At 36.4% G+C, this 25,986-nt stretch overlaps 3 protein-coding genes across 7 annotated transcripts; 2 read left to right on the top strand and 1 right to left on the bottom strand.

Annotated features, from left to right (window-relative positions):
* Nucleotides 1-1,977: 1,977 nt before the first annotated feature.
* Nucleotides 1,978-5,135, top strand: LOC112526142 (dnaJ protein homolog). 3 transcript variants are annotated; one of them, XM_025136536.1, is made up of 7 exons: nt 1,978-2,066; nt 2,154-2,339; nt 3,171-3,336; nt 3,431-3,581; nt 3,658-3,934; nt 4,070-4,268; nt 4,518-4,846. In XM_025136536.1, the coding sequence occupies exons 2-7, from the start codon at nt 2,190-2,192 to the stop codon at nt 4,844-4,846; spliced, it is 1,272 nt and encodes a 423-aa protein (XP_024992304.1). In that variant the 5' UTR covers nt 1,978-2,066; nt 2,154-2,189. The 3 variants fall into 3 exon arrangements, with proteins under 3 accessions (XP_024992304.1, XP_024992305.1, XP_024992306.1); XM_025136537.1 differs by lacking the exon at nt 1,978-2,066 and having other exon boundaries at nt 2,190-2,339; nt 4,518-5,135; XM_025136538.1 differs by lacking the exon at nt 1,978-2,066 and having other exon boundaries at nt 2,190-2,339; nt 3,171-3,333.
* An 80-nt stretch (nt 5,136-5,215) lies between these two features.
* Nucleotides 5,216-10,454, top strand: LOC112526143 (7-methylguanosine phosphate-specific 5'-nucleotidase A). Of its 2 annotated transcripts, none has more exons than XM_025136540.1 (10): nt 5,216-6,718; nt 7,231-7,387; nt 7,542-7,602; nt 7,695-7,827; nt 8,327-8,450; nt 8,570-8,626; nt 8,741-8,837; nt 9,228-9,435; nt 9,852-9,912; nt 10,091-10,454. In XM_025136540.1, the coding sequence occupies exons 2-10, from the start codon at nt 7,256-7,258 to the stop codon at nt 10,154-10,156; spliced, it is 939 nt and encodes a 312-aa protein (XP_024992308.1). In that variant the 5' UTR covers nt 5,216-6,718; nt 7,231-7,255; the 3' UTR covers nt 10,157-10,454. The 2 variants fall into 2 exon arrangements, with proteins under 2 accessions (XP_024992308.1, XP_024992307.1); XM_025136539.1 differs by lacking the exon at nt 5,216-6,718 and adding an exon at nt 6,956-7,145.
* Nucleotides 10,455-11,706: 1,252 nt separating this feature from the next.
* Nucleotides 11,707-25,226, bottom strand: LOC112524060 (nuclear pore complex protein NUP1-like). Of its 2 annotated transcripts, none has more exons than XM_025133683.1 (9): nt 24,902-25,226; nt 22,900-22,946; nt 21,991-22,106; nt 16,374-16,581; nt 15,908-16,210; nt 15,751-15,825; nt 14,956-15,672; nt 13,729-14,252; nt 11,707-13,545 (listed from the first exon to the last, which is right to left on the bottom strand). In XM_025133683.1, exons 1-9 carry the CDS (start codon nt 25,152-25,154, stop codon nt 12,003-12,005), a joined length of 3,786 nt encoding a protein of 1,261 aa, XP_024989451.1. In that variant the 5' UTR covers nt 25,155-25,226; the 3' UTR covers nt 11,707-12,002. The 2 variants fall into 2 exon arrangements, with proteins under 2 accessions (XP_024989451.1, XP_024989452.1); XM_025133684.1 differs by lacking the exon at nt 24,902-25,226 and adding an exon at nt 23,759-24,860.
* Between the last annotated feature and the right edge of the window lie 760 nt (nt 25,227-25,986).

Below are 25,986 nucleotides of genomic sequence, written 5' to 3'. Positions count from 1 at the left end.
ATTTGAACCAGCCCCTATATATATATATATATATATATATATATATATATATATATATAAGAGTCCTTGAGTTAAATGACCATTTCACTCTTTCAAATTTGTTCTTCTAACCATTTTCTCCCACAATATTGCAGATTTAGCTAAAGACCGAAAATTCAACACATATATGTAATTGCGACAGCCAGGTCCGCATTGCGACCAAAAATTTAACTCAAAAATCTACATTAAATTTTTTCCATTACATATAATATGTATACAAATAAAAATGATTAACTTTACATATCTTAATTAATTAGTATTATTTATTTTCCCATATATTGAATAATAATTTAAATAACAAATAATATAAAAATAACTAACATGAATAATAATAATTAATATTAATGTATAATTAAAATTAATTAATAATTTTCAACTAATTTTAATTATCATTAATTGATACTAAAAAGGATACTCGTGAAATGTATCGAGACATATCTCGATTCCAATGTTCATTTTATTCTTTATTTATGTCGATATAATACGGTTTTATGTGGTTTTGAGAAAACGATAATGTTTTTATTTTTAAATAAAATCTCATAAAAAATTGAAAAAAATATATCGATATTTGTATCAAATTAACTATTTAAAAGTTCTTGTTATGTATATTTTTTTAATTCAAATTTTTTTATAAATTAATTTAATGTGACGAAATAACTTAATTTTGCTTTAATAATATAATATTTGATAAAGATAACAATTAAGTATTATGTTATAAGTCAATGATTATCCTAATTATATTTTAGATTTTTTATATTTAAAATGAGATGCTTATCCTGTATTTGATTGTATTTATCTGCAGTTAATTACACAAATTTAAACATGAAGCTTTAATAAGTTGTACTTATGCATAATTACTTGTAATCTTAAATTTTAAGTAATATGCATCAATATACAGTACTTTATGCATAACAAAAATACGTAGGCATTCGTATCAAATTGACTATTTAAAATTCCTCATTTTTTTGTAATTTCTTAATTCAAGATTTTTATTATCATTTAATTTTGGTACAATAACGAAGTAATTTATATTTGGTTTAATAACATAATCTATACTATATTATAAAGTATTTGACAAAAACTTTTAAAAACAATTTTTTATGCACGAAGTACTGTTTATTGATGCAAATTACTTAAAATTTAAGATTATAAGTAAATTGTGCATAAGTACAACATATTAAAGCTCCATACTTGAATTCGTCTAACTAACTGCATATAAACATAATCAAATATTGGATAAACATCTCATTTTAAAAAAAAAATCTAAAATATAATTAGAATAATCGTTGATAACTAACAGAATACTTAGTTATTATTTTTTTTAAACGATTTTTTATGCACGAAATACTGTTTATTAATGCATATTATTTAAAATTGAAGATTACAAGTAGATTGTGTATAAGTACAACTTATTAAAGCTCCATACTTGAATTCGTCTAACTAACTGCAGATAAATATAATCAAATATTGGATAAACATATCATTTTAAATATAAAAAAACTAAAATATAATTGGGATAATCATTGAGAACTAATAGAATACTTGGTTATTATTTTTTAAAAATGATTTTTTATGCACGAAGTACTGTTTATTGATGAATATTACTTAAAATTTAATATTAATTCATAACTTATTAAAGCTACTTAAATGACTTTATAAAAAATTTAAAATATAATTACGATAATCATTGATAACTGACAAAATATTTTATTATTATTTTTATAAAAATATGATAAAATAATAACTAAATATTTTATTAATTATCAATGATTACCTTAATTATAATTTATAACCATTATATTGTGACACGGTGCAACACTAACTAAATATGAATGTAAATTATTTAATGAAATTTGTGTAATGCGTACGGTTGAGGAGGAAACGTTTAGGAGATTCTAGAGGCTTCTTTAGCGTCCGACATCCTCGTAAAGAAAACGATCTGGACCGTCCATTTTGACCTCCTCAAATTGAACACCTTGCCCTTCACTCTCTTTCTCAAGAGACTTCTCGGGCCCGTGTCTTCCCAAGTACGCTTCAACAATTTCTTATGCGTTTGTATGCGATCGATTGATTGGACGACTCTGAATTTTGATTTCAATTTCTTTCTGTATTAGATTTTGATTGAATTGTGAAGATCGCAGAAGAGCAGGATGTTTGGAAGAGCCCCTAAGAAGAGCGATAATACCAAGTACTATGAGATCCTAGGGGTTCCGAATACCGCTTCCCAAGATGATCTCAAAAAGGCTTATCGGAAAGCCGCCATTAAGAATCACCCTGACAAAGGTGGAGATCCTGAGAAGGTGCTACTGCCTAACCCTAACTTTTCAATAATTTCTGTTTTTTTTACCTTCGTATAAGTTGATTCAATCGCGTGATTAATTTGTGTTGATTACTTTGTTTGTTGTTTTTCGTACTACATTACGGTAATTAAACGTTATTTGTTGTTGCTGTTGGTGGTTTGATAAGGAAAAATTATAAATTTTACCTGACGATGGCTAATTGGATCGAATTGGTATACGAATAAAGTTGATTGCTGGAATTCTTTTGATTGTTGAAAAGTTCTAACTATGGATTTATCTGATGACGTTGAGTTGTTGTTGCTAGTCGAAGGAATAATCTAGTTATTACATATGGATGAATTATTGTGGGGGAACAACCAATTGGTGATGTTTGATAGTTAACAAGTTCATAATTTGGTGTTCGATTTTGCAACCCTGAATTCTTATGAGGTAGCAGAGGTATATCTTTATTTGGACGAAGTATTAGGTTTTCAAGCCAAATGAACGTTATGGATGAACGCAATAGTAAAGCTGGCTTGGAATTTTGATTTAATATGGGACAATTTCAAAAGGGAAATTGTTACAACTTACCTGCACAGTTCTCCTACCGTCAATCATGGTTCTTTATTGAATTCTTAAAAGTTCTTGCTAATATCATGAAAATTGTAGTTTGTCCGAAGACTAGTAACAAAAATTTCACCTCCAAAGTCAATTCTATTCCTGCAATTCTCTTGGTATCTTGCCAAGTAGAGATTTGATCACCTTTTATTTCCATTCATGTATAATCAGAATATCAGATACTTTTGTGTTTAGGATCGTTGTTTTTACACATAATTGCTGTTTCCGTTTTAGTTTAAAGAGCTTGCCCAAGCATATGAGGTTCTGAGTGACCCAGAGAAGCGTCAGATATATGATGAATATGGAGAGGATGCTTTGAAGGAAGGGATGGGTGGTGGAGGGGGTGGACATGATCCGTTTGACATCTTCCAGTCATTTTTTGGGGGTAGTCCTTTCGGTGGTAAGCACTCTTGATTCTGTTGGCTAGAAATAAGCAACAATGCCATTTTTGGGCTTGTACTTATTTCTTTTGATTTGAAATCTTGTGTGAGCAGGTGGTGGTGGTAGCAGCAGCAGCAGGGGACGAAGACAGAGAAGGGGAGAAGACGTTATCCACCCTCTCAAAGTTTCTTTGGAGGATCTTTACAATGGAACGTCCAAGAAACTCTCTCTTTCACGTAATATAATCTGCTCCAAGTGCACGGGGTGAGTGCTCGCTGTTTTGTGGACCTTTTTTGGTTTATGTTTCCTTTATCGGCTGACTTGAGGTCCCGTTTTGCAGCAAAGGGTCAAAGTCGGGTGCTTCAATGAAATGTTCAGGCTGTCAAGGTTCAGGCATGAAAGTTTCTATCAGACATCTTGGCCCTTCTATGATCCAGCAAATGCAACAACCTTGTAATGAGTGCAAGGGTACCGGAGAAACAATTGATGACAAGGATCGCTGCCCACAGTGCAAGGGTGAAAAGGTGGTGCCGGAGAAGAAAGTTCTTGAAGTCCATGTTGAGAAGGGCATGCAGAACGGACAAAAGATTACATTCCCTGGAGAGGCTGATGAAGCTGTAAGATGCCAATAACAACTATACCTTTCTCTCCTGTGGACTTGTTGATCCAAAAGTGGCAAATACCATTTCTTTTCCCTTAAAAGTTTAGTAATGTTCAAATGTAATTATAGTGATTCTGTCTCACATTTGCAGCCTGACACTGTTACTGGTGATATTGTGTTTGTCTTGCAACAAAAAGAGCATCCCAAGTTTAAGCGGAAGGGTGATGATATATTTTATGAACACACCTTGAATCTGACAGAAGCACTTTGTGGCTTCCAGTTCATCTTGACCCATCTAGATAACAGACAACTTTTGATCAAGTCTCTACCTGGGGATGTTGTTAAACCTGGTAAATTTCTTCCTTCCATCCCTTTTCTTGTTTAAAATATGATTCATGCTAGAAAGACGTCCAACCTACATAATTGTATGCCATTTTTGTTATTTGAATTGAGTTTCTTGAGTACACTTGTTTGCATTGAACAATCATGGATTATATGAACTGGGCTTGTTAATGATTCTTGATATGGTGGTGGTGGAATCGCGATGATGTTGTCATTGCATCCATGGTCTGATGGTAAAATATGTCTTGTTTCTACAGATCAATTCAAGGCAATAAATGATGAAGGAATGCCAATGTACCAAAGGCCATTCATGAAGGGGAAGCTGTACATACACTTTAGTGTGGATTTCCCGGAATCCATAAGCCCAGAGCAACGCAAGGTTCTCGAGACGGTTCTTCCAGCAAGGCCTTCGGTGCAGATTTCGGATATGGAAGTGGATGAATGTGAGGAGACAACTCTGCATGATGTCAACATTGAAGAAGAGATGAGAAGGAAGCAGCAACAAGCAGCTCAAGAAGCTTATGATGAAGAAGATGACGATGACATGCATGGTGGAGCACAGAAGGTACAATGTGCACAACAATGATGCGAGTGAAGGTATGGTGCTACTTGTAGGTCTTGGCAACGCAGTTTTGCTTCGTGAGATTAGAAACATAAAAAATGTATGCAACTTTTATTCGATTTGATTGTCGGCGGTTGAAATAGGAAAAACCTTTTTGAGTCAAGGGCTTGTTTTGTGGTTGATGAAATATAGTGGTAGTGGTTTCCCAAATGGTAATGGGATTGAAGATGCTAGTAGTAAAGGCTGGAACCAGTACAACATTGTGGTAGTAAGCCTAAGGTCTTCTGTTATATTTAAGTTGATATTTGTGAACAGGTGAAAGTTTGGCACAAAACAAAGTATGAAATTTTCAATCCAAAATCGTTTTATGTATGACCAAAAGCCAAATGCTGCAGCAACACACACACACACACATATATTAAAAGACAGAAAAACTAACAACGACATTTGAATGGGTTGATAAAATGCCCTAAACAAATATAAATTGGGCCATGTTAAAAAATCTGATATTTGATATGCCAAGGAACGATCTTGATCGAAATTTAGCTATTTGGATAATCGGGATTTCTTACATCTATGTCTACTACTAGGAGCAATAAACGGCAATGAAGCACATGACTGTGTTTGTCGAGAACCACTACCCACCACAACCACATAAGGCAAAATGGAAATCATCGATCTGGATTAATGGATGAACCCAAAATCAAAAATCGAGGATCGAGCAACAAGCTCATCAGATTTGCACAAGATTTTTGGATCGTTGATTCTGGGTTTGGCACCGATTCTTGATTCATATTTGCACAAGATTTCTTCTTGTTTGAAGATTTTGAACTTCCATTGAACAAGAATAGAACCAACAGTTTTGAACGAGAATTTGTTTGGGTTTCTACTTTCGGTTTTTGGTTTCTTCACGGATAGATCTAAGCATATTCAAAGATCAGTTTGGTTTGGGTTTGTTACATGATCGATCTTGGACATCTTCATGATTTCAAGATCTTTTTTCCTATTCAGATTATTTGATTTGAATTAGGTTTTTGATTCAGATGAGTTTTATGTAACAATTTCTTTAATAAAACTGTATATTTGTAAAGTTGATGTTCGTGAAGTGAGAAACGTAAGAAGAGATTTGAACTCTTAATCACCTTTTAATTTTAAACTCATCTATAAATCATGCTTGATACGGAGATTGATTATTGACATCTTGATGCATCTCATCCCAATGTGCATTTAAAATTAGACATCCTTTCTTATGCTTCTCACCTTAATTCTCCTTACCAGAACCCAACCTTATATATATTATATTAAGTAACATATATTATAGAAATATACACACGTAAAAGGTGATATATATTACTCAAAAATAAATTTGATATAACATTATTCATTTACATTAAATTTTATACCAACCGGATAAAATAAAAATTAATATACCTGGAGTCTTACATTTTACTTTAAGATTACAATTTTTTTATTATCTCATCAAATTTCATACCAATTTCTGTTAGAAATTGGGGACCGGTGATGATTCGTGGACTTGGTAATCTCGTTGGATCGTGAAAGTTCACTTACCAAATACTACAATTCGTCCCTTAATGACTTGGGTATCACGAATTTCGTATCGGGATAACTCAAGAGAAACTCTCCTCTCAAAGGCTGTAAGATCGAGTCCTTGTATATACCTAGATTCTCCGTTACATATTTATATGAGAAATCGAGACGGTTAAAGCATAATTGAATGACAATTTTAACCTTTAACAGACAACGTTTGGAGCAGTTATATATGTATTAGAATCAGAAGCAACGTCATGAACTCTGGTTCCTCAGTCCAAAGCTCTGACTACTCTATCTCTGAAATTCGGCGTAACTCTTTTGGCCCCCGTCTGATGACGATCTAAGGTAATAAAGACAATATTTCTGATTGATGATACTAAGGTTTTTGAGATTGTTTATAAAACAACTTATTGACTTATTTCAGTGTCACATTGGTAATGAACATTTTTTGATATTTGGATAAACAGTTTATACCGATGGTAAACCGGTAATAAGGAGTTCAAAAAGCATTTGTTGACAAGGACTTTAAAAGTATTAGTTGTTTCAAGCGATCTCAAACCGATTGATTGTGTTAATTATGTGTACTTCTCTGCCATAAGAAGGTGCGAACCATATCTCGCATCTTTACTTTAGGGTAGAGGCCGCCAATTTCTCAAGGATTCACCATTAACTCTGCCCTCTTTATGTCTCTGAGTTGCTTTCGTCTTCACGGCTTTCCCACATTTCGCTGCATTTCTCATCGTCTTATTACTCTCTCTCACTTCCATTTCAGGTTTTCAACTCTTTTTCCTTACACCAATCTCCTCTTTTGCTTATATGATTCAATGCATATGCGTAATTTCGTTTCCATTTTCAAGGGTTCGGGGTTTTAGTCGAACAAGTATGAATCAAGCTGAAATCGGAGCGATGGTTAATGGGTCCAAATGTTGTTCTTCCAAGGTCGTCATCAATGATCCCAAGTTGCTTCACCATAAAAAAACCTCTATTCGCCTCGCCGGTCCCTCCAAATTCCAGGTTTTTTTTATCCTTCTTTTGATGAGCATCTTCTAGGATTTATGATTTCGATCCTATTGTATCGCAATTCGTTATCTTAAATTGTGGGAGATAAAAGGGAACTGCCATTTACTTGTATATTGTATTGTAATCATTTCATCGTTCAAAATTGTAGGTTATTGCAGATTTTGATAATACATTGACAAAATTTTGGGTTGATGGATGTCGAGGACAGTGTATGTTTGTGATTTCTTTAAAATTTTCAATGTTTTTAATGGTTATTATGTGTTTTCAATGCGATTAAACTATTGTGTAATTACACATGTAGCCAGTCACGGCCTCCTGCAACAAGAGAATCCTGAATACAACGCCAAGAGAGATGAATTATTCAACTACTATCATCCTATAGAATATGACCCACAAATTCCAATTGATGAAAAAACTAAGCTTATGGAAGAGTGGTATGTTGACCATTTACAAGTTCAACTTCTTTGTTATTTTAAGCATTCAATTTCTGCAATTCTACTTTGTTTTAAATAGCCAAGACTGTACAAGCATCTGGATTTACCGAAGAACTTTGAAATATAATTTTTTTGAGCTTTTGAAAATGGGGATGCATTCAAAACCCTTTGAAGAATACCAATTGGGTAATGTTTTGAGGACGAGAGAAGATTTTGTAGAAGTGATCAAAAGGGTCATTGGCCTAGTGGTACCTTGTAGATCCCAACCTCCTTGGAGGTCAACGGTTCAACCAAAGAGGAGTGTGTGTGTGTGTGTGTGTGAGAGAGAGAGAGAGAGAGAGTATTTGCCATATGTAATTATAGATGTGACTTGAGGTAAAGAACATATCTATTGTTCTTTAAAGCATCCGGTAAGAACATATCTATATCTACATTTGCATTTCTAAGTACTTCAAAAGAATTGTAATACTTAGTAAAGCATCTTTTTTAACTAATGTAGGTGGGGTAAGAGCCACGGTCTCCTTATTGAGGGAGGTCTTACATATGATGCAATAAGAAGCTCTGTAGCTGGTGCTGTGATTGCTTTCAGAGAAGGCGTGGTTGAGCTTTTTGAGTTTTTAGAGGCAAGTTCTTTCTCATTTTTAGCATTATTTGACGGGTTTGTTTGGTATTAAAGTAATCTCATCGAGTGGATCAGGAATTTCCCTTATTGTTTCATGTTCTTTTCCCTTTAAACCATCAGGAGAGAGATATCCCGGTTCTTATATTTTCAGCAGGTCTAGCAGATATCATCGAGGAGGTAAGTTAAAACCAGGGCCAGTTCATGTTCATGTATGCCAATTAGCAAAGCTTATCCTGTTATGGAGCTACAACTTCAATTTACTAATACAATGTCTCCTCTCAACTTCATCAGGTTCTTCGTCAGAAACTCCATAGAACTTTCAAAAATGTTAAGATCGTATCAAACCGGATGAAATTTGACCAAAATGGTAACCTAGTATCTTTTACAGGTATACTCCTGATCCCAGTAACGGAAATTCTATCAATTTGTATCTCTTATGTGAAAAAGATAGCTGTTAAGATGCATGGTGCACCATGGCTCATTGCCACACATGCTAAGTGCACACAATATGAATATGTTTTAATGATTTCATGTATCTTTTTAACGTCTAAAGTTTAGACCTTAAAAAGGTTAAAACGTATTAAGCAATAATGCACCAGATGGTTGTAGAGATGTTTGTGGCAAATTTAAGTAGCAACATTTCAATATATGATAATTATGGTATTTTTCATGTTTAATCTGTTCATTTTTTGATTATTTGCTTCAGTTCTTTGTTGGATGTGATATTTGATTAGTTTTCTTTCTTATATTTGAAATTGTGACATGTTGCTTGAACCAGGGAAGTTGATTCATAGCTTAAATAAGAATGAACATGCTCTTGATATGGCTGCATCCTTGCATGATCACTTGGGTGAAGTTGATGACCAAATAATCGACAGTGCCTCTGTGAAAAAAAGAACCAATGTGCTACTTCTTGGTGATCACATGGGAGACCTGAGAATGTCCGATGGTCTGAATTATGAAACCCGCATTTCTGTGGGATTTTTGTAAGTTATAAATGTCATTACGATTTTCACATCTGCACACCTCACTTGGATCATATGTCCGTGTTATCCCTTGTCCTCCTTTACAATATTTTATTTTTGATTTGTTTTCTTTCCTGTTTCATTCTTGGCTTATCCAACTATTTTGGTTAAAGGGCTCGTTGTTTACAGTTTTCATAATCTGATGGTAGTACCACCAGACCATCAAAATTAGTTTAATTATTTGAAGATGTCGTAGAATTCTTCATACATTACAAAAAGAAACTAGAGACCAATTCTCGAGCAATTCGATAACATTTTGCAAGATAAGTGCATGCTTTGTCAAAATTAAAGCCATTAAATCAAAACTAACTGTAGACATGATATTAAAATGAGTCTTTGTATCACCAAAACTGATTGATATTATTCGCATTTTGCAGGAATCACAACATTGAGAACTCTCTTGATAGCTACCGGGAAGGCTTTGACATTGTGTATCTAGTGAGTGTGTTAATACATTACCCAACTACCAAAATGATTCTTAACTACCATCTTAGGGTGTCTCAGCGAATATTGCTACGTTTCTTTCTCAAAAGATTTCAAGTTAAATTTACATGTTTTATTCATCGTTTCAAAAAGATTGATGGTTTTGATGAAAATATTGGTTTGTTTTGTGCAGGATGATGCACCGATGTCAGGGGTGGTGAAGCTTGTCTCGGAGCTCTTTTCTCCTGCAACTGATTAAACTCATGGAAGTAGAGATGTGATTGGATGAGGCATGGTGTCGATTTTTCGGGGGTTTTGATTATTTTCTCATTCTTTCTTTTGACCTTTTGCATCTATAATAAATGTTTCTAGGTAGCAATCCTTTGGGGCCCCTGATGGGTTTTAGAGTGATAGTAAACTGCTAGTGTTGATTTATGAAGCACATTTAAGGTTAATTGATATTAGGGACCCCATTATATATTTTTGAGAGAAGGAATACCTTCCAACCATTGTAAATAGACAGTTTAATACTTCTATGAAATGATATTATTTCTAGACTTCTGGGTTTTGATGGTAATTTTCTCTTTGCTAATTCATTCATATCAACATTTTTACATACTTTTTACATTTTTAATATATGATTTTATCTGATTCTGACATAAAAATGACGCATATAGCATTTGTTCTTTATCTTATACGATTTTGAGATGGTACAAGATGTTTGTAAGAAGCTTCTCTAAGACTATATTTGTAGAAATAGTTGATAAGTTAGTTGTTAGTTGAAAACTAACTGTTAGGTGAATAATTAAACTGAAAAAATAGTCATGTTTAATAAAAGAGTTAACAAGTTAGATGATAATATAAAATGACAAAATGTTAAGAATTTTCAATTATTAATGTAAAATATGAGGGGTATGATTAAGAAAAAGTTTAACTTGATAAAATGTTATTGTCATAGCCCAAACTGTACCACCATAGCCCAAATCTTCATTCTAGGTTAAACTGGTTTCATTCCCAATTTCATTCATTTGCCTAACCACAAACTCCTTAGGGGACGTTCGGTTTACATAATGAAATTTAATGGAATTAAAATTCATCGAAGGAATTCGATCATAAGTTTGGTTGGTGGAATTGAAATGGAATCTCCATCTTTAGTTGGAGGGGAGGGGTGGCATCTGTGACGACGACAATAGTGGTCACATGGTGACATGGTGTTGGTCGTAGGTCGTGCCCCTCACCACCCACCTGCGCCACCCACCACACATAATGTGGTGGTTGTGACTTGTGACAAAGACATAGTGACATGGTGGTCAGGTGGCAAGGTTGGGGAATCAAGCGAGGTGGTTGTGGGTGTGGATGGCAGCTATGATGAGGACAATAGTTGTATGGTGATCAGTGGTGAGTTAGGGTGGGTGTTGGTGGTTGTGACGACCACAATAGTGATCTGATGGTGGAGAGATTAGGGGTGAGGCAAGACAATAGTAGCATGACGGTGGTTGGGATAGAGGGTGGGCAGTGTTGGTTAAATTGGATACAAAAAGACGGTATACAATTACTTCATTTATGCTAAGGAATAATGAATTTATTATTTGTGGAATTCAACAGGATTTTTGACAGAAAAAAAGCTACATAATTTCTCATGGCTATCGGATTCCACAAACATCGGACATCACATAAAACTGCAGTTTAATTACCAACGGATTACAACATTCGATATGTTATCGAATTACTCCTCCCTCAAATGATGTTCTAAGTCACTAGGGGATTAGGTTTACTCGGAAGTAATCGAACAAAATAAACCCCTTCAAGTGAAACAAAAAGGCGACAACAATGAGGAATTCATACCCTTTGCTTATGGTGTTTGTTTTCTACATAAAGAGTACACAGACATCATCTATTTCTACTACACCAAACATATGCCTCTAAAACACTTCACACAACTCCAAAACTGTGATCTAATAACATTCTAACTACAAATACTCAACACTAACGACAAAAGTAAACCGGAAAAAAAGAACATCTGAGACATTCATACCTGGCCAGGAAAAATCGACACTTCCAAACATACGACACATTTCACATGTTTTTATTGAACTCTCTCGTTCTCACTTCCGCCTGTTCTTGTTTTTAACTCTCACTATCCTTCTCCCAGATTTATCACCTCCAGAGCCTAACGAGAAACTTCCTCCTCCAGCATTAAACTCTACACTAGATGACTGGAAAGGATTCTGAGTCGGTGCTTGGTTTGGCTGGCCACCAAATTGGAAAGGAAGTCCTGCTGCTGGGTTCGGGGTTGGGGTGGCAGAACCAAACATGAAACCGGGTGCAGCTGCAGGGGCTTGACCAAATTGAGATACAGGACTAGGAGTTTGCATAGAATCCTCGGCCATACTGTCTTCCATACTCATCTGATCGTTATTGTTTGGTGAGGTGGTGGTGGCTCCAAAAACAGGAGTCGAGTTCCCGAAAACAGATTGACCTTGTGAGGGGGCATTAAAAGAGGAGTTGGTGGCACCAGTTGTAGTGAATGAAAACATCGAAGACCCTGTTGAAGCACCTGTATTCGATGAACCAAACACGGTCGGCGAAGTGCTAGCAGAAGGCATGGGTGTGGAAGATGTCCCAAACGGGAACACTGAAGATTGAGAACTAAATGTAGACCCAAATCCAGATGATTTGGCGGGCTGCCAAGCAGCTGTGGAAGCTGCAGAACCAAATATGCTAGTAGTAGACCCACTCGTGGAACTACCGGATTTAGTCCCTGAAGAGGCAGCAACAAAACTAATACCAAAACTAGGCGTCGAATTGAAAGCAGGAGCTGAGGAACCGAAAAAGGAACTTCCTGAAGTAGTAGAGGATGGAATGCCAGTAGAACCAGATGCTATGGAAGGGGTGGAAGAGCCAAACAGGAAGGGCACGGCCTGTGTAACAGCAGTAGATGTCTGCGTGTTTGCCTGAGATCCACTCGAGACATTAAAGAAAGACGCCTGCGACTGATTATTGGTGGTTGAAGTGGCAGCCGGAGAACTGAAGCCAAAGAGGCTACTTCCAGTAGTGGTTGTGGCAAAGGATGTACTAGCAAAAGGTGAGCTGCTCATGTTGGATTTCGGTTCCTTCTCATTTGTATTCCCAGTTTCTGTCACTGAAGTTGGGGCTGCTGAAGCCGAATTTGGAGCAATGGCAGACCCAAAACTGAAAACTGGTGCCGGCAAAGAAGTAGAAAAAGCTGGTGCTGGCAAAGATGTAGAGAAAGCTGGTGCTGGCACAGACGTAGAGAAAACAGTGCTGGAGGCAGCGGTGGTGGTGATGGTGGTGGCGGTGGTGGATATGACGGTGGCAGTACTGGCAGAAGTAACATTGGAAGAGCTATTATTGAAAAGCGAATTCAAATTGGCACCAGAAGCTGGAAGCGGGGTGAATGAAGAAAACATAGGAGAGGTTGAAGCGGGTGTTGCATCAGGAGTACTAGAGTTCTTGCTGGAGCTGCCGAACGAGAAAAAGCCACTTGTTGATGTAGCTGCAAAAGCAGGAGAGGACAAAGACTCGGATTTTCCAAACATATTTGCTGCCTTCTGATTATCGCCATTTTCATCCTTGTTGAATGCCAGAAATTTTACATGATCATTCTTTGAGACTGAATTAAACACGCTGCACAAACACACAAGAGATTCCTTCATAAGAATAGGCTAGAATTAGTCCGGATCTAGCCTTAGTGTAGTAAAGACCATCAACAGGATGAACTATATTTGAAGAAACTTTTTTACTATAGAAGATGAATTACCATCCACCTTCCTGGCCCAATAAAATAAGCATATACAAAAATCTTCTAACCTGGTTGAGTCAAGTGCTTTTGGATCTGAACTAGCAATTGATTTGATTTCTGAAGGCTCGTTGCCAGAGAACTGGAATGGTGACACCTTTTCAGCTGTTGCGCCAAATAATGAGAAATTATTTGAATCCTTCTCAGAATCAACCTTCTCCATTTGCAAGGTTGATTGAGGAAGTACAATGGTTTGTGTGGCAGTAGTTGATGGAGGTGAGGTAGGGAACTTAAATCCTATTCCTTGCTCACCAACAGAACCACCAAGAAATCCAACATCAGTTTTTGGAGAAGATGCGACATTTTCAACTTCTTTCAACTCGGCCTGTTCTGGAAATTTAGCAACCTCAGGTAACACGGGAGTTACTTCAGCCAGTGCAGAAGTTTTGGCGATTTCCTGCAGCGTTGGAGTTTGAATGACTTCAGCAAAAACAGGTTTGTTTGCTACCAAAGATGCCTCCGGTTTGTTATCTTCAGCCGATGGGAAGGACACATTCCCATTAACATGGACGTCATCATCAAGGTCCAATGAATCCTATATGAGACAAACAGCGTTGAAATATAAGCAAGAATACCAATGAAACAAACCACATGTCAAAACACATGTAAATGGATTTGATCAAACTTAAATATACAAGTCTAATCAAGTATATAGACCATAAAGTTGAAAGGGTTTTGAAGTTTAAAATGTATATCTCCGTCAGAATATACTAATATAAGTTTTTAATATTAATGTAAAATTCTTAACATCAAACATAGAAAGGTGTTAGATATTACTGAAATTGATGGTTCCAAATGGCGTAAAAATGTAATAAAAAGGGTAAAAGGTTAACAAAGGCAGACAAATTGCGAATAATATGGAAGAAGATAATTTAGACAATAAGCGCCAATGGACCAATGCCAATATGTAGTTCGTGTTGAAATCACTAAAACCATCTCTATCTTCTGTATGTTGGCCACAGATAAACCGAGAGCCAAATGAAACTATTTACTTGCAGATCACTAAATTGATCATTCAAGGAAATCCTTCAGTGTGTGAAATTAAGGGCGAGGACAAGAAAAATCCCATGAAAACTAAACAACTTTCTAGTGGTTCTATTATTCCATGGAAAAGTCAACACCATTGCCTATAATTGTATCTCAAACAACAGCCAGATAAATTATTTCTTGTTTTATTATTCCGTTCTTCTTATTGACTGGCAATGTAATAGTACACAAACAAAAGAAATACGACGAACCTCATGTGCACTCATCTGAAAAGCACGCTTCTTCTGAGGAGGTTCGGCTGGAAGCTTTGAGGTTGAAGCAGTGGTTATAACCACTGGTGCTTTATCTTTTAAAAGAACTGTCGAATCACCATTGACTGGTGTCAACATGTTACGAGGAATAGGGAACTTCCTTGAGCTATTTTCTTCAACTTTGTCTTTGCTTTGAGAGGCCGGCTCATGAATATCATGTGATCTAGCATGGTGTTGACTCTCTGATTTCTGACTATCATGAGGGCTAGGAAGAAATTTCGGCGAATCCACTTTCTCCAGGCTTCTGAGAGCCTGACCATGGAGCATATTTAACGTCAGTTTACTGGGTGATTTATCTCTCATTCCAGCAAGAGTTGATTCAAACTTCTTTTCCTTTGGGCTCAGTCTTTCAAGCTGTTGCAATATTTTTGTTGCCATTTGAGTAGATTTTGTAGGAACAGAAGCATAGCCTGAAACACGCATGCTGGTGTCCCCATTTTCTTCAAAGTCCTTGGAGACTTTTGGTTCAGGTTTGTTCATTAAAAGCAGTTTCTGACTTGAAGTATCTGGTTGTTGCAAAGCAGTATACCCGAGTTCTCTTTTATCTCTTGACAGAGAACTTCCTTGTGTTAAAAGATTAGCTTTCTGCCGAGTTCTACGCAGTGGACCACCAGATCTAATATCATCATCTAGTACAGAACTCCGACGCTTTAGAGCCTGAGGTAGAACGTGGAAACACAGTTATAAAGTCACATTCTCTTAGGAAACAAAATAAGGCATACACCCAATAATTACCATTTTCCCTTCATGCCCCCATGCAGACTGAGAAGATGTTAATGCTGCACCATGACCATATTCAGAATTGATTTCCTGAAATCATGTATGTAGATACAGATTCTACTTCAGCAATATTGAGGAGTAAGTTTAATAGAGGTATGCAGATCAAGCAAACCTTTTGGCTAAAAGTTGAAGGCCCCCTGGAATATGGTGTGCGAGCCATGCTGTACATGGCCGATCTGCCTCGAGATCTTGGCGTCAAGAAGCCATTTTCAAGACCCCTGAAACTGTTTGCAGTCTTTGGAGCCACAGATGTAATTGGAGTCTTTGCAAGGCCAGATGCATTATTAAGCAACTTCACATCTTGTCTCGGTGCCTGGCTGCTTAACCCCAGTGCCGATGGTGCTACCTTCATAGGCCTGGATCCCATGTAAGCCTTTGCAAGCTCAGCAGGTGAAGCAATCTCCTCTTCAAGAACCTGAAAGACAATATAATAATATATTGCAAGCAAAAAACCTGAATTGTTGAGTGACAAATAAAATATGCAAGACTACCAAATTGACATATGCTAGAAATTGTTTGAGTAGAAATAAAGAATGAAACCACACACAAACAAATACAAGCATGAACCTATTACTCACTCTTGAACTGACGATAGGAGTTGAAATATCAGCATGGAAGTTATCCCTCTCATTTCCATGTTTTTTTAGGGAGCCACTTGTTGATGCTTCGAGCCTTAAAAGAGGAGATGGGGAACTAGGAAGCTTTGCTCCATCCTTTTCAACAACATCATCAGGAGACTCGATCGTTTTCGAGTGCAACAATGCCGTCAACCGCTGAATTTCCGACCTGTACAGTATGTAACACCAGTAACGTTAGTAATGTAGTATAATCCACACAAACACGAAGACAGTTGAGACAGCAAATGGTAAAAGATACAGTCACAATTGAGTTTGTTTGTTATATTCCTTTTTTTCTGGCTGGGGTAGGGGAGCTGAACTCAGAATTTCCTCTGTACAGACACTTAACATTGAGGCCCCAGAAACAAAACTGTGGCTTGATCAGGATAATTAATCATGTCTATGATTAACATTCGCAAAGAATGACGCACCTGAATCACCGTCTAAATGCCAAGTACAATTAACAGATACTTTTAAACACCAAATTTATGCAATACAGCAATTTATTTTATGTTCATATCATGAGAACATGATAAGACACAGTAGACATGTCACTTATAAAATATACCAGCATGATGGGAGATATAATGCTAAAAGCAGCGCCATTTGGATCTGTACACCTGAAGAAGGTATTTGTTGGTTCTCGCCTTCTTGAATCATTTTATCATTTATGACTGAATTTCTGCTCTCATGAAAATATAAATTTTGGGAAGGAATTTCAATAAAGTAACAACATTTCCAAGTTTACCAATTAAATGATCTGCTCACTGTTTGGTATAATGAGAAATACTTCACAAGCCCCTGGGTTCTGAAGAAACTATTCTTTAACCCGATAAAAAAAAAATAGTGCTAAGACGGAAAGGCTCTTAACTCTGTCCTGTTCTAAATGTTGATTCTATAGATTCTTTCATGCAGCTTCAGTACTGTGGAACCGTATGCATGCGCATATCATATATACTTTTAAATACCAAAGAGAAGAACAAAGAAGATATGTTATAATTTACAAATTTCAAGAGATACAAAATGAAGTTGGAACAATTGTTATTGGTATTCTACGAAACGTGAACCAACCTCAAAATTAGCTGTCAGAATTTCTTTAGTAACTACCATGGCACACATAGTGTGATGGAAGCCTTTGACAACCAGCCAAATGCCTTATGAAATTTAAAGAGATGATAGGTGGCTCTTGTGGACTCCATAAAATTATAAATAGCTCTTTGCCTCTTCATAATGATAATAATATTGGAGTAACAAGTAATATTAGTTTTATGAGTTGTAATTAGAAGAAATGTTGCAAATTCCATTGAGAAACCAAAATGGAAATTATACAAATGTCATGCAACAGGGCAAATGTTGTTCTAATGCAACAAGGCAACCTCTCTACTCCTTGGGGTAAACGTAAGATCTGTAATCATCCCCAGACCCTACTCCTTGTGGAATTAGCTAACTTGGTTTGTTTTGGTTTATACAAACCATGGTATATGGCACCATTGGCCAACCGATACCATGCAAAGGGCCAACACGGCCTGAGCAAACCTTTGGTCTTTAGGTAGCAAGCATGGCCCCAAAAAATCGATAGATAGCACCAAGTAGAATTTGCACCCCATCCCTAATGCTTCATGAGGTGACAAGACACCCACTGAATACCGCTAAACCAAACCTTTGGGTTCAGGATTGTTGCTAGTTGATGATTCATAATGCATTTGCAAATAGAGAAACAAAACTGTCATGTAATCACATTGATCAACATTCTGCCTGTTAAAAGTGGCTTTAATTGAATTAGTTTAATTTTATTTTTCTTTTTAGCTATCTTAACTGTTTCCTATAAATAGTTGGATATCCTCATTTTGTAAAGACTAGTCTCAATTCGTAATAAAATTCCTGCAATTCTCTCAACATAGCCTTCTCTAAATTCTCAACAAATTGGTATCAGAGCCTAGGGTTCCTTCTATCGCTAATCGCTAAACTTCTTAGACATTTTTTCTTTGGAGTCGCTTCATCACTTTCGCTAATCATCTTACAATGGGTAATCGTTTGGGTCTGTTTGGTGTTCGATTCAAGGTGAAGCTTCTCGTATATGAAATTGATGGTGTAAATCATCGGATTCAGTAGTCTTTTTGGTGATATTGGCTTTTCTGGAACTGAAATCAGCGATTGATTGGAGTCCGACATCTTGAAATTGACAATCAATTTGGTTTCTGGAATTGAAATTGACGATCGATTGGGAAGTGTATCAGAAATTGGTGATCGATTGGAAGCTAGAAATTGAAATTGGCGATCGTTTGCAGTCTCACATTAGAAATTGGTGATCAATTGGTGACAAGCGACTGGTGTTTTCGATTCGGTTCAATCAAGATTTTGAAAATGCCTCCACAAATGATCAAGAATGACAAGTTTACAGGAAAGAACTTCAGCCTATGGCGAATCAAGATGAGAGCTCTCCTAAAACAACAAGGCATTTGGATTCCCTTGGCTGGTGAAAGGCCTGAAGGGATGGCTGAATTTGAATTTGCACAACAAGATGAAAAGGCTCACTCTACCATCTTGTTATCTTTGACAAATGAGGTGATTTATGAAGTTGCCGATGAGAAGATTGTTGCGTCTTTATGGCAGAAACTAGAGACCTCTACATGACCAAATCTTTAACAAACAAGGTGTTGTTAAAGAAAAGGTTATCCTCATTACGAATGAAGGAGGGAATGCCATTAAAGGAACATCTTGACGAGTTAAACTCCATTCTTATGGATTTGAAGAATGTTGAAGATAAGGATGTCACCCTCATCTTATTGGTTTCGTTGCCCACTTCATATGAAAATTTTGTCAACTCGTTCGTTGTTGGTAGACACAATTACAATGGAAGAAGTTCGTTCAAGTCTGCACTTACGAGAGTTGCGACATAAAGCTTCAGGAAGTAGTTCCGAAATTCAATCGGTTGGCTTGTCGATGGTAAATGGAGATAGAGGTAGAGAAAAGGGTCCAGAGAAAGGAAAAGGGAAGTGGAAAATTAGAAGTCGATCAAGATCGAAAACTAGAGGTCCAAGTGGAAACCCAAGGGATAGCTGCCACTATTGTAAAGAACCGGGTCATTGGAAAAATGAGTGTCCAAAACTAAGTCAAAAGGTTCCGCTGCTGTAGCAAAAGATGATTCAAGTTCGGAGGTTGATTTGGTGCTCTCGGTGGTTGATTGCAAAAGTTAGTCAAATGTATGGATTCTTGATTTCGCGTGTTCATTTCACATGACACCACATAAGATTGGTTTAAAACTTATGATAAGATTGCAACCAGAAACGTCTTGATGGGAAATGACATGTCGTGCAATGTTGTTGGAATTGGGTCGGTGAGCATTAAATTGCATGATGGGATTGTGAGAACTCTAACAAATGTTCGTCATGTACCCGGGTTGAAGAAAAATTTAATATCTTTGGGAGTGTTCGACTCAAAAGGCTTCAAGTACACCGGTGAGGATGGAGTAAATCGAGTCACTAAGGGTGCTTTAGTAGTGATGAAAGAAGTCAAGAGAGGTACCTTGTATGTTCTGAAAGGTAGTACGGTTGTTGGATCAGCAGCACCAGCCATTAATTCTTCAGAGAATGAGTCAGATTTGACACGTTTGTGGCACATGAGGCTAGGGCATGTTAGTGAAAAAGGCATGGTAATTCTCAGCAAGAAAGGACTTTTGGAGGTTATAGAGTTGCTCAATTGGGCTTTTGTGAACATTGCATCTTTGGAAAACAAAGGAGAGTGAGTTTCTCAAAAGTTGTCCATACATCCATTCGGGTGTTGTTGGCACTAGTAGCACAAGCAAATTTGGAGTTTGAACAATTGAACATCAAAACGACTTTCCTACATGGTGAGCTTGAAGAGGAAATCTATATGAGTCAACCGGAGGGTTTTGTAGCTCAAGGTAAAGAAAACTATGTTTGTAAGCTCAAGAAATCGCTTTATGGTTTAAAGCAATCTCCAAGACAGTGGTATGAATGTTTTGACAGATTTATGGTGAGTCATGGATTTACTAGAAGCGGCTTATGTGGACGATATGTTGTTAGTAGCAGCTCGTGATATGGCTGAAATTAAAAAGTTAAAAAGACTCCTTAATTATGAGTTTGACATGAAAGATTTGAGGGTTGCTTGAAAGATTCTCGGTATGGAGATTATCCAAGATAGATCTAGACGTAAACTTTTCTTGTCATAAAAAGTTACATTTTGAAGATACTTTCTTGATTTGGTATGGCTTCTGCAAAGCCTGTGAGCACACCTTCATCAGCAAATTTCAGATTATCGATAGCTTTAGCACCTCAAACCGAGGGTGAGGTGGAGTATATGAGCAAAGTTCCTTATTCTAATGTTGTAGGAAATCTTATGTATGTCATGGTCTGCACTAGACCTGACATAGCTCATGATGTTAGTGTTGTTTCACATTACATGGCTAATCCGGGGAAAGAACATTAGGTTGTCGTGAAACGTATTTTTCGTTACCCCAAAGGCACAGCTGATGTAGGTCTCATTTATGGAGGAGAAATAGATTGTATTGTGGTTGGATTTTCTGATTCTGATTACGCAGCTGACCTTGACCTTGATACATGGAGGTCATTAACGGGAAATGTATTCACTGTTGGAGATGCCCTAGTGAGCTGAAAAGCGACGTTACAGCCGTCTGTTGCTTTGTCTACAACAAAGGCTGAATATATGGCTCTTACAGAGGCTGCAAAAGGAAGGATTTGGCTGAAAGGTTTGCTTGAGATCTTGGGTTTCATCAAGATCATACTGTAGTTTTTTGTGGCAGCCTGAGTTCCCTTTGTCTTGCAAAAGACCAGGTGCGTCGTGAGAGAACGAAACACATAGATGTTCGTTATCACTATATATGTTCGGAAAGAATAATTAAAGTGAAGAAAGTGAGGGATGACAATCCAGCTGATGCACTGACGAAACCAGTTTCTTTGAATAAGTTTAGGCATTGTTTGGATCTCCTAAACATTGATAGTTGGAAGTAAAAAAAAATGTACTAGAATTAAAGCCATGGTCGAGATTTGTTAAATGTGGCTTTAATTGAATTAGTTTAGTTTTATTTTTTTTTGTTTAGCATATCTTAACTGTTTCCTATAAATAGTTGGATATCCTCATTTTGTAAAGTCTAGTCTCAATTCGTATTAAAATTCCTGCTATTCTCTCTACATAGCCTTCTCTAAATTTTCAACATTGCCCATGTATTCTATCAAGGCCAGGTAATAAGCACAATTTGGGGGATTAAAGATGTATCTCATCATAAGGAAACATACGCTCAAGGAGCATCAAGTGAAATGTTAGCAAAATCTGAACACCTATTATTTTCCTCTCTACTTCAAAAGATATGGTAATGAGGAAACACTATTTTACCTCAAAAGCAATTTTTTGGTTAGTGTGGAGATGTATGGACCCCCTCCATATGTGACGTGAAAACAAAATTGCAGCTTATTAGTAAATGAGCATAGCCCTCCAATTCATACATGTTGTATAAAGTAAAGATGGAAGTAAAGCAATGATAAGTCATCACCTATAGCGTAAATAATAACAATAGAAGACTACTAAAAGAGAGACCAACCTGGTGAAGGTTTTTTGTTTCAACATTTGTTCAAGCTCTGATATCCCAGCAGCAGCAGAGATGCTAGCAGAGTTAACACCTTGATCAGTGCTAGGTTCTGATACTCCGGTACAATTCTTCAGGTCAATAAGCAGAAGTACATCAAGGTTAGAATGGTTTCAGACAAAATGGTTGGACAAAACAAACCACCAGCAACATAAGAGATCACATCATTCAAACTCATAAAGAAAGTACTACAACCAGCAATAATGAAAACTAAATCCCTCCACCTACTTCTGATACTTAGCTGTAACTAATTACCCTCAACAAGACTCTTAAGTGGGATTTAAAACTATTAATAAATAGTAACAGAATAGGTGTTTTTAGATTTTGAAAAACTTATTGCCAAGAGGTAGACGCAAGGAGATTAAATATGTGAACTCAGAAAAACCAAGATAGCAGAGTAGAAGTTTAGGAAATTCCGTCTAGTGTGTTAAAGCACAGACTACATATCCATGCCCACATACCTGAAACAACATTGCAAAGCTTAGAGTTTCATAAATTCCACCATTATTGTTACTATTTATCACTTAATGAAGCAATACAAAAGATAGAACGGAAGTGAAGGGCATCTAGGGAAAATGTATAGCAATCAGGATCAAACCAGAGACAAAAACGTGAACAAATACCAAATAAAACCCAAAAAGTAAAACCCTCAGATTAAAATAAGCAAAATTCAAAAATAAAACTTGATAACAAGTAAAAGCCAGAGATTTTAGAACTTACAATCGAAAAAAGTTTTAAGATTCAATTAGCAAAATTACTCGCACAACATTCTATACATAAAACCACAATTGACATATTCAGAGCAGACAGGAAGCAGACACCCAAAAGACAGAGTGTGTACTAAAATTGAAATAAACAGCTTACATTTCGCACTGCCTCCTGAGCAACCTTCTGGGCTTCTTCATTAATCTCTGGTCACATAAAAGCTTTTGTAAGGGGCATGTAAAGCTTTAAGCAGAAATTCAATTGACGTGATACAAAAGCTATTTAATATGAATATCTTAGATTCATTCCACGCGGACAGAAAAATTTACAACAGAAGCAATTCAAGAGTGGCTTATTACAATTAGTCAATTACGAGAACATCTTGATATGGTTTTAAGTGATCTTCCTTGCTTGATAGATATACATTTAGATTTATACCCAATGACTTTCAGATCAATTATTTCTTCTGAGAATTACTTATAATTTTTAGCTTTCAGCTACAGCCTAGTAAAAGCTTCACAAGTTATCCTCCGTTTCTGTACTCTAATCTCAAATTATCTCATCAGTAAGCAATTTATTCATGTCATAAATACTTGCCACCCTACTTAAAGCTCTTGTGCTATCAAAACTAACATTTTTCAGACGAATGATTAGAATGGAAAAACTCATATGTAGGACGACTAGAAGTTCAAAATCCAAACTAGCACATGACAGCAATTCTTGTTTCTACATGTTGAAATCAGGTGAGCAAAAATTGAAATTTTCAAAACGGATCATTCCATCCATATGACAAACGTTTCATTCCAAGCAACGTGTGTCGTCAGAATCTTAACAATGGAAAATGTTATAAAGAGAACAGAGATTAAATAAAATTATATCACCCACGAAAAACAATTTTTAAGCACCTATGTACATGTGAGCATGAGAAGTTCACCCTCCCACATATACAATTAAAAATTCTTAACTTTGTGTCGCCATCGTCATTTAATATCGAACATGCATGACACCAGGAGCTTACTCTCCCGCCTAGATGTCGCAAACATAGCTTCAAGCATCCTGACTTTTACAGTTGAACTTGTAAACATGCATGAGACCAGAAGTTCCATGGCTTCTGCCTACTGTAGCGTTCCATCGCAAAAATCTCTTAGATTATGGTTCACAAATTTTGACAGAGTAAAACCTCAAGGAATAAAACGTGTCCATTCATAGAAAACCACGAATGTTAAGATATCACTCACAGATGTCAGTTATACATTTACATATGAACTCTAAGTACATGTACAATAATTAGATAGTGAACCCTGATGTGTAGTTTAATGGGATTGTGTATACACAGACACATTGACATGCTTGTGACCAGGTTGATTTAAGGCATCAATTGTCCTTTAAATTCCTCTGACTATTAATTTCTAGTGGACCAACCTACATAAGCTTAAAAATGTGATTCTATAAAAAGATGTTACAAACAAGAAAGAGCATTCACATCAGAATAAGTATAAAAGTTATCAACAATATCCTTTAAAATTGAAAAACTTTGTTTAATCAAAAATGAATTCAGGAAAAAGGATGTTTTCTTGGCCATTGAAGAGCTAGTGTTAGACCTGGATAACCTAACTGTATGTCCAATTTCTGTACATAAATAGACCTATAGATCACATTTCCGCAGTTACGAGGAACATTTACCCACTTTAGCTACAGAATTAGTAAATGTCATCATAACATCTTCCCATTACCCAAAATATTCTCATCCAGATGACTAAATTTTCTCACCTTACAGATTATATGAGTAAAACTATCAGTAAACCCTAAAATTGACAGATTCTTATAGAAAAGTGACTTTCTGCAGCCATATAGACCTAAGCAATTCAAAAATGCAATAATCAGATAATCAGCCAAAACAAAAATAAATCCTTAGGACATGACATGATGTAGTAAAAAAAAAACACCTTTCTACAGCCGAAGAAAAAAGCCTAACCAATTAAGGAAGAATACAGCAATCAGCCAATGAACCAAAGAAAAACCTAATAGAAATCTACCCCAATTATGGAACCCTACGATTGCCATCAAAAAGGTGTCTTAATACAACCAAAAAGACCCTAAATTAGCTGACAGGGGCGTTAAATTTTAACAATTGATCTAATTGAGAGCAAAAGCATTAAACCTGGCGGCCCTTGCAATAATAGAGGAGGAAGACGCTTGCGAAAAGCGCCGAAGAGCCTATGAGCCCCGGCGTAAATGAGTCTAGAAGCGGGGTCCACAAGCTTCGTCAAAAGGCCAGGATTGCTATTTCTGAGCGGGGTAGGAGGCCGATCATACGGCGTCGCCTGAACACTGCGCCGGAAAGGCCTCTTACGGAACTTCCCTCCGGTTCCGCTGCTTTCGTATGGAGCCCTTCCATCGCCCGCCGTCGCCATAAGGGAAGGTGGTAGCCGTCGATGAGATGAATTGCGTTGAAAGAGAAAGTGAATGGTGGAGAGAGAACGGAGAAAGGGAGCTGAGTGGGAAATTAGGGTTTTTATTTTTGCACAAATAAGGCTTATGGTGTTATTAGTAATATAATATATTGTTATATTATAATGCAATAGAACAACAATATAATACATTGAAAGAATGTCTAATAGTACGAGTCTATGAGATATAAGTAAATAATTACGTGATATCCGGTTGTAATATAACTCTGATTTATCAATCTCTGTCATTATATCCTTTAAACAATGACATATTTATTCTGCAACATTCATCCTTGTGCCAAGTCAAATGAGTGTTGGTGCACAATTGTTGTCTCGTTAAAGTTTATGCCAAAATAAAAACTCGATGGGAAAAAATAAAAATAAGACAAAAAAAATAGTACAATGCGCTAGCTTCTTTGCAATACATAGATTTTTTCTTTACTATATGATGCATCATTTGCATAAATGAAGGCAGTGTTTTGGATGAACTCAAAACAATAACTCATCTAACATGTGTAATGATAGTCCTTAACCATGTACACTATTGAGCAGTCTCATGTAGAGTAATATTATTGGAATAGTCCGAAGAGGTGGCTACAAGGGTATGCTTAGTTTATTTCCAAGCAATCGGGATATGTTCCTTATGGTGATTCCTTATCCAGCATGGTAACAACCTTTGTATGAGTCATATATATTACTCATATCAGCAAATACATAACAAGACATCGTGTGGCATTTTTCTGTAAGGGCTAGTACTTTTGTCGTTCACCGTCTAGGTAGGTATTGAAGTTCCATT

This window comes from Cynara cardunculus (genome assembly GCF_001531365.2).
Source record: "Cynara cardunculus var. scolymus isolate 2C chromosome LG 13, CcrdV1, whole genome shotgun sequence".
In the NCBI taxonomy this organism is placed as follows: domain Eukaryota; kingdom Viridiplantae; phylum Streptophyta; class Magnoliopsida; order Asterales; family Asteraceae; genus Cynara; species Cynara cardunculus.
The sequence above is the reverse complement of the archived record's forward strand: the minus strand, read 5'-3'. Positions and strand labels throughout refer to the sequence as shown.

What these genes read in the sequence shown, in the direction of transcription:
- LOC112526142 (XM_025136537.1), top strand. Translation starts at nt 2,190, where the DNA reads ATGTTTGGAAGAGCCCCTAAGAAGAGCGATAATACCAAGTACTATGAG. An exon ending in ATCTGCTCCAAGTGCACGGG is followed by an intron (nt 3,582 to 3,657) that starts GTGAGTGCTCGC and finishes CCCGTTTTGCAG; the next exon opens with CAAAGGGTCAAAGTCGGGTG. An exon ending in CTGGAGAGGCTGATGAAGCT is followed by an intron (nt 3,935 to 4,069) that starts GTAAGATGCCAA and finishes TCACATTTGCAG; the next exon opens with CCTGACACTGTTACTGGTGA.
- LOC112526143 (XM_025136539.1), top strand. Translation starts at nt 7,057, where the DNA reads ATGTCTCTGAGTTGCTTTCGTCTTCACGGCTTTCCCACATTTCGCTGC. An exon ending in TGATGGATGTCGAGGACAGT is followed by an intron (nt 7,603 to 7,694) that starts GTATGTTTGTGA and finishes TTACACATGTAG; the next exon opens with CCAGTCACGGCCTCCTGCAA. An exon ending in ACTAAGCTTATGGAAGAGTG is followed by an intron (nt 7,828 to 8,326) that starts GTATGTTGACCA and finishes TAACTAATGTAG; the next exon opens with GTGGGGTAAGAGCCACGGTC.
- LOC112524060 (XM_025133683.1), bottom strand. Translation starts at nt 25,154, where the DNA reads ATGGCGACGGCGGGCGATGGAAGGGCTCCATACGAAAGCAGCGGAACC. An exon ending in TTCAGATGAGTGCACATGAG is followed by an intron (nt 14,253 to 14,955) that starts GTTCGTCGTATT and finishes TGTCTCATATAG; the next exon opens with GATTCATTGGACCTTGATGA. An exon ending in AAAGCACTTGACTCAACCAG is followed by an intron (nt 13,546 to 13,728) that starts GTTAGAAGATTT and finishes GTGTTTGTGCAG; the next exon opens with CGTGTTTAATTCAGTCTCAA.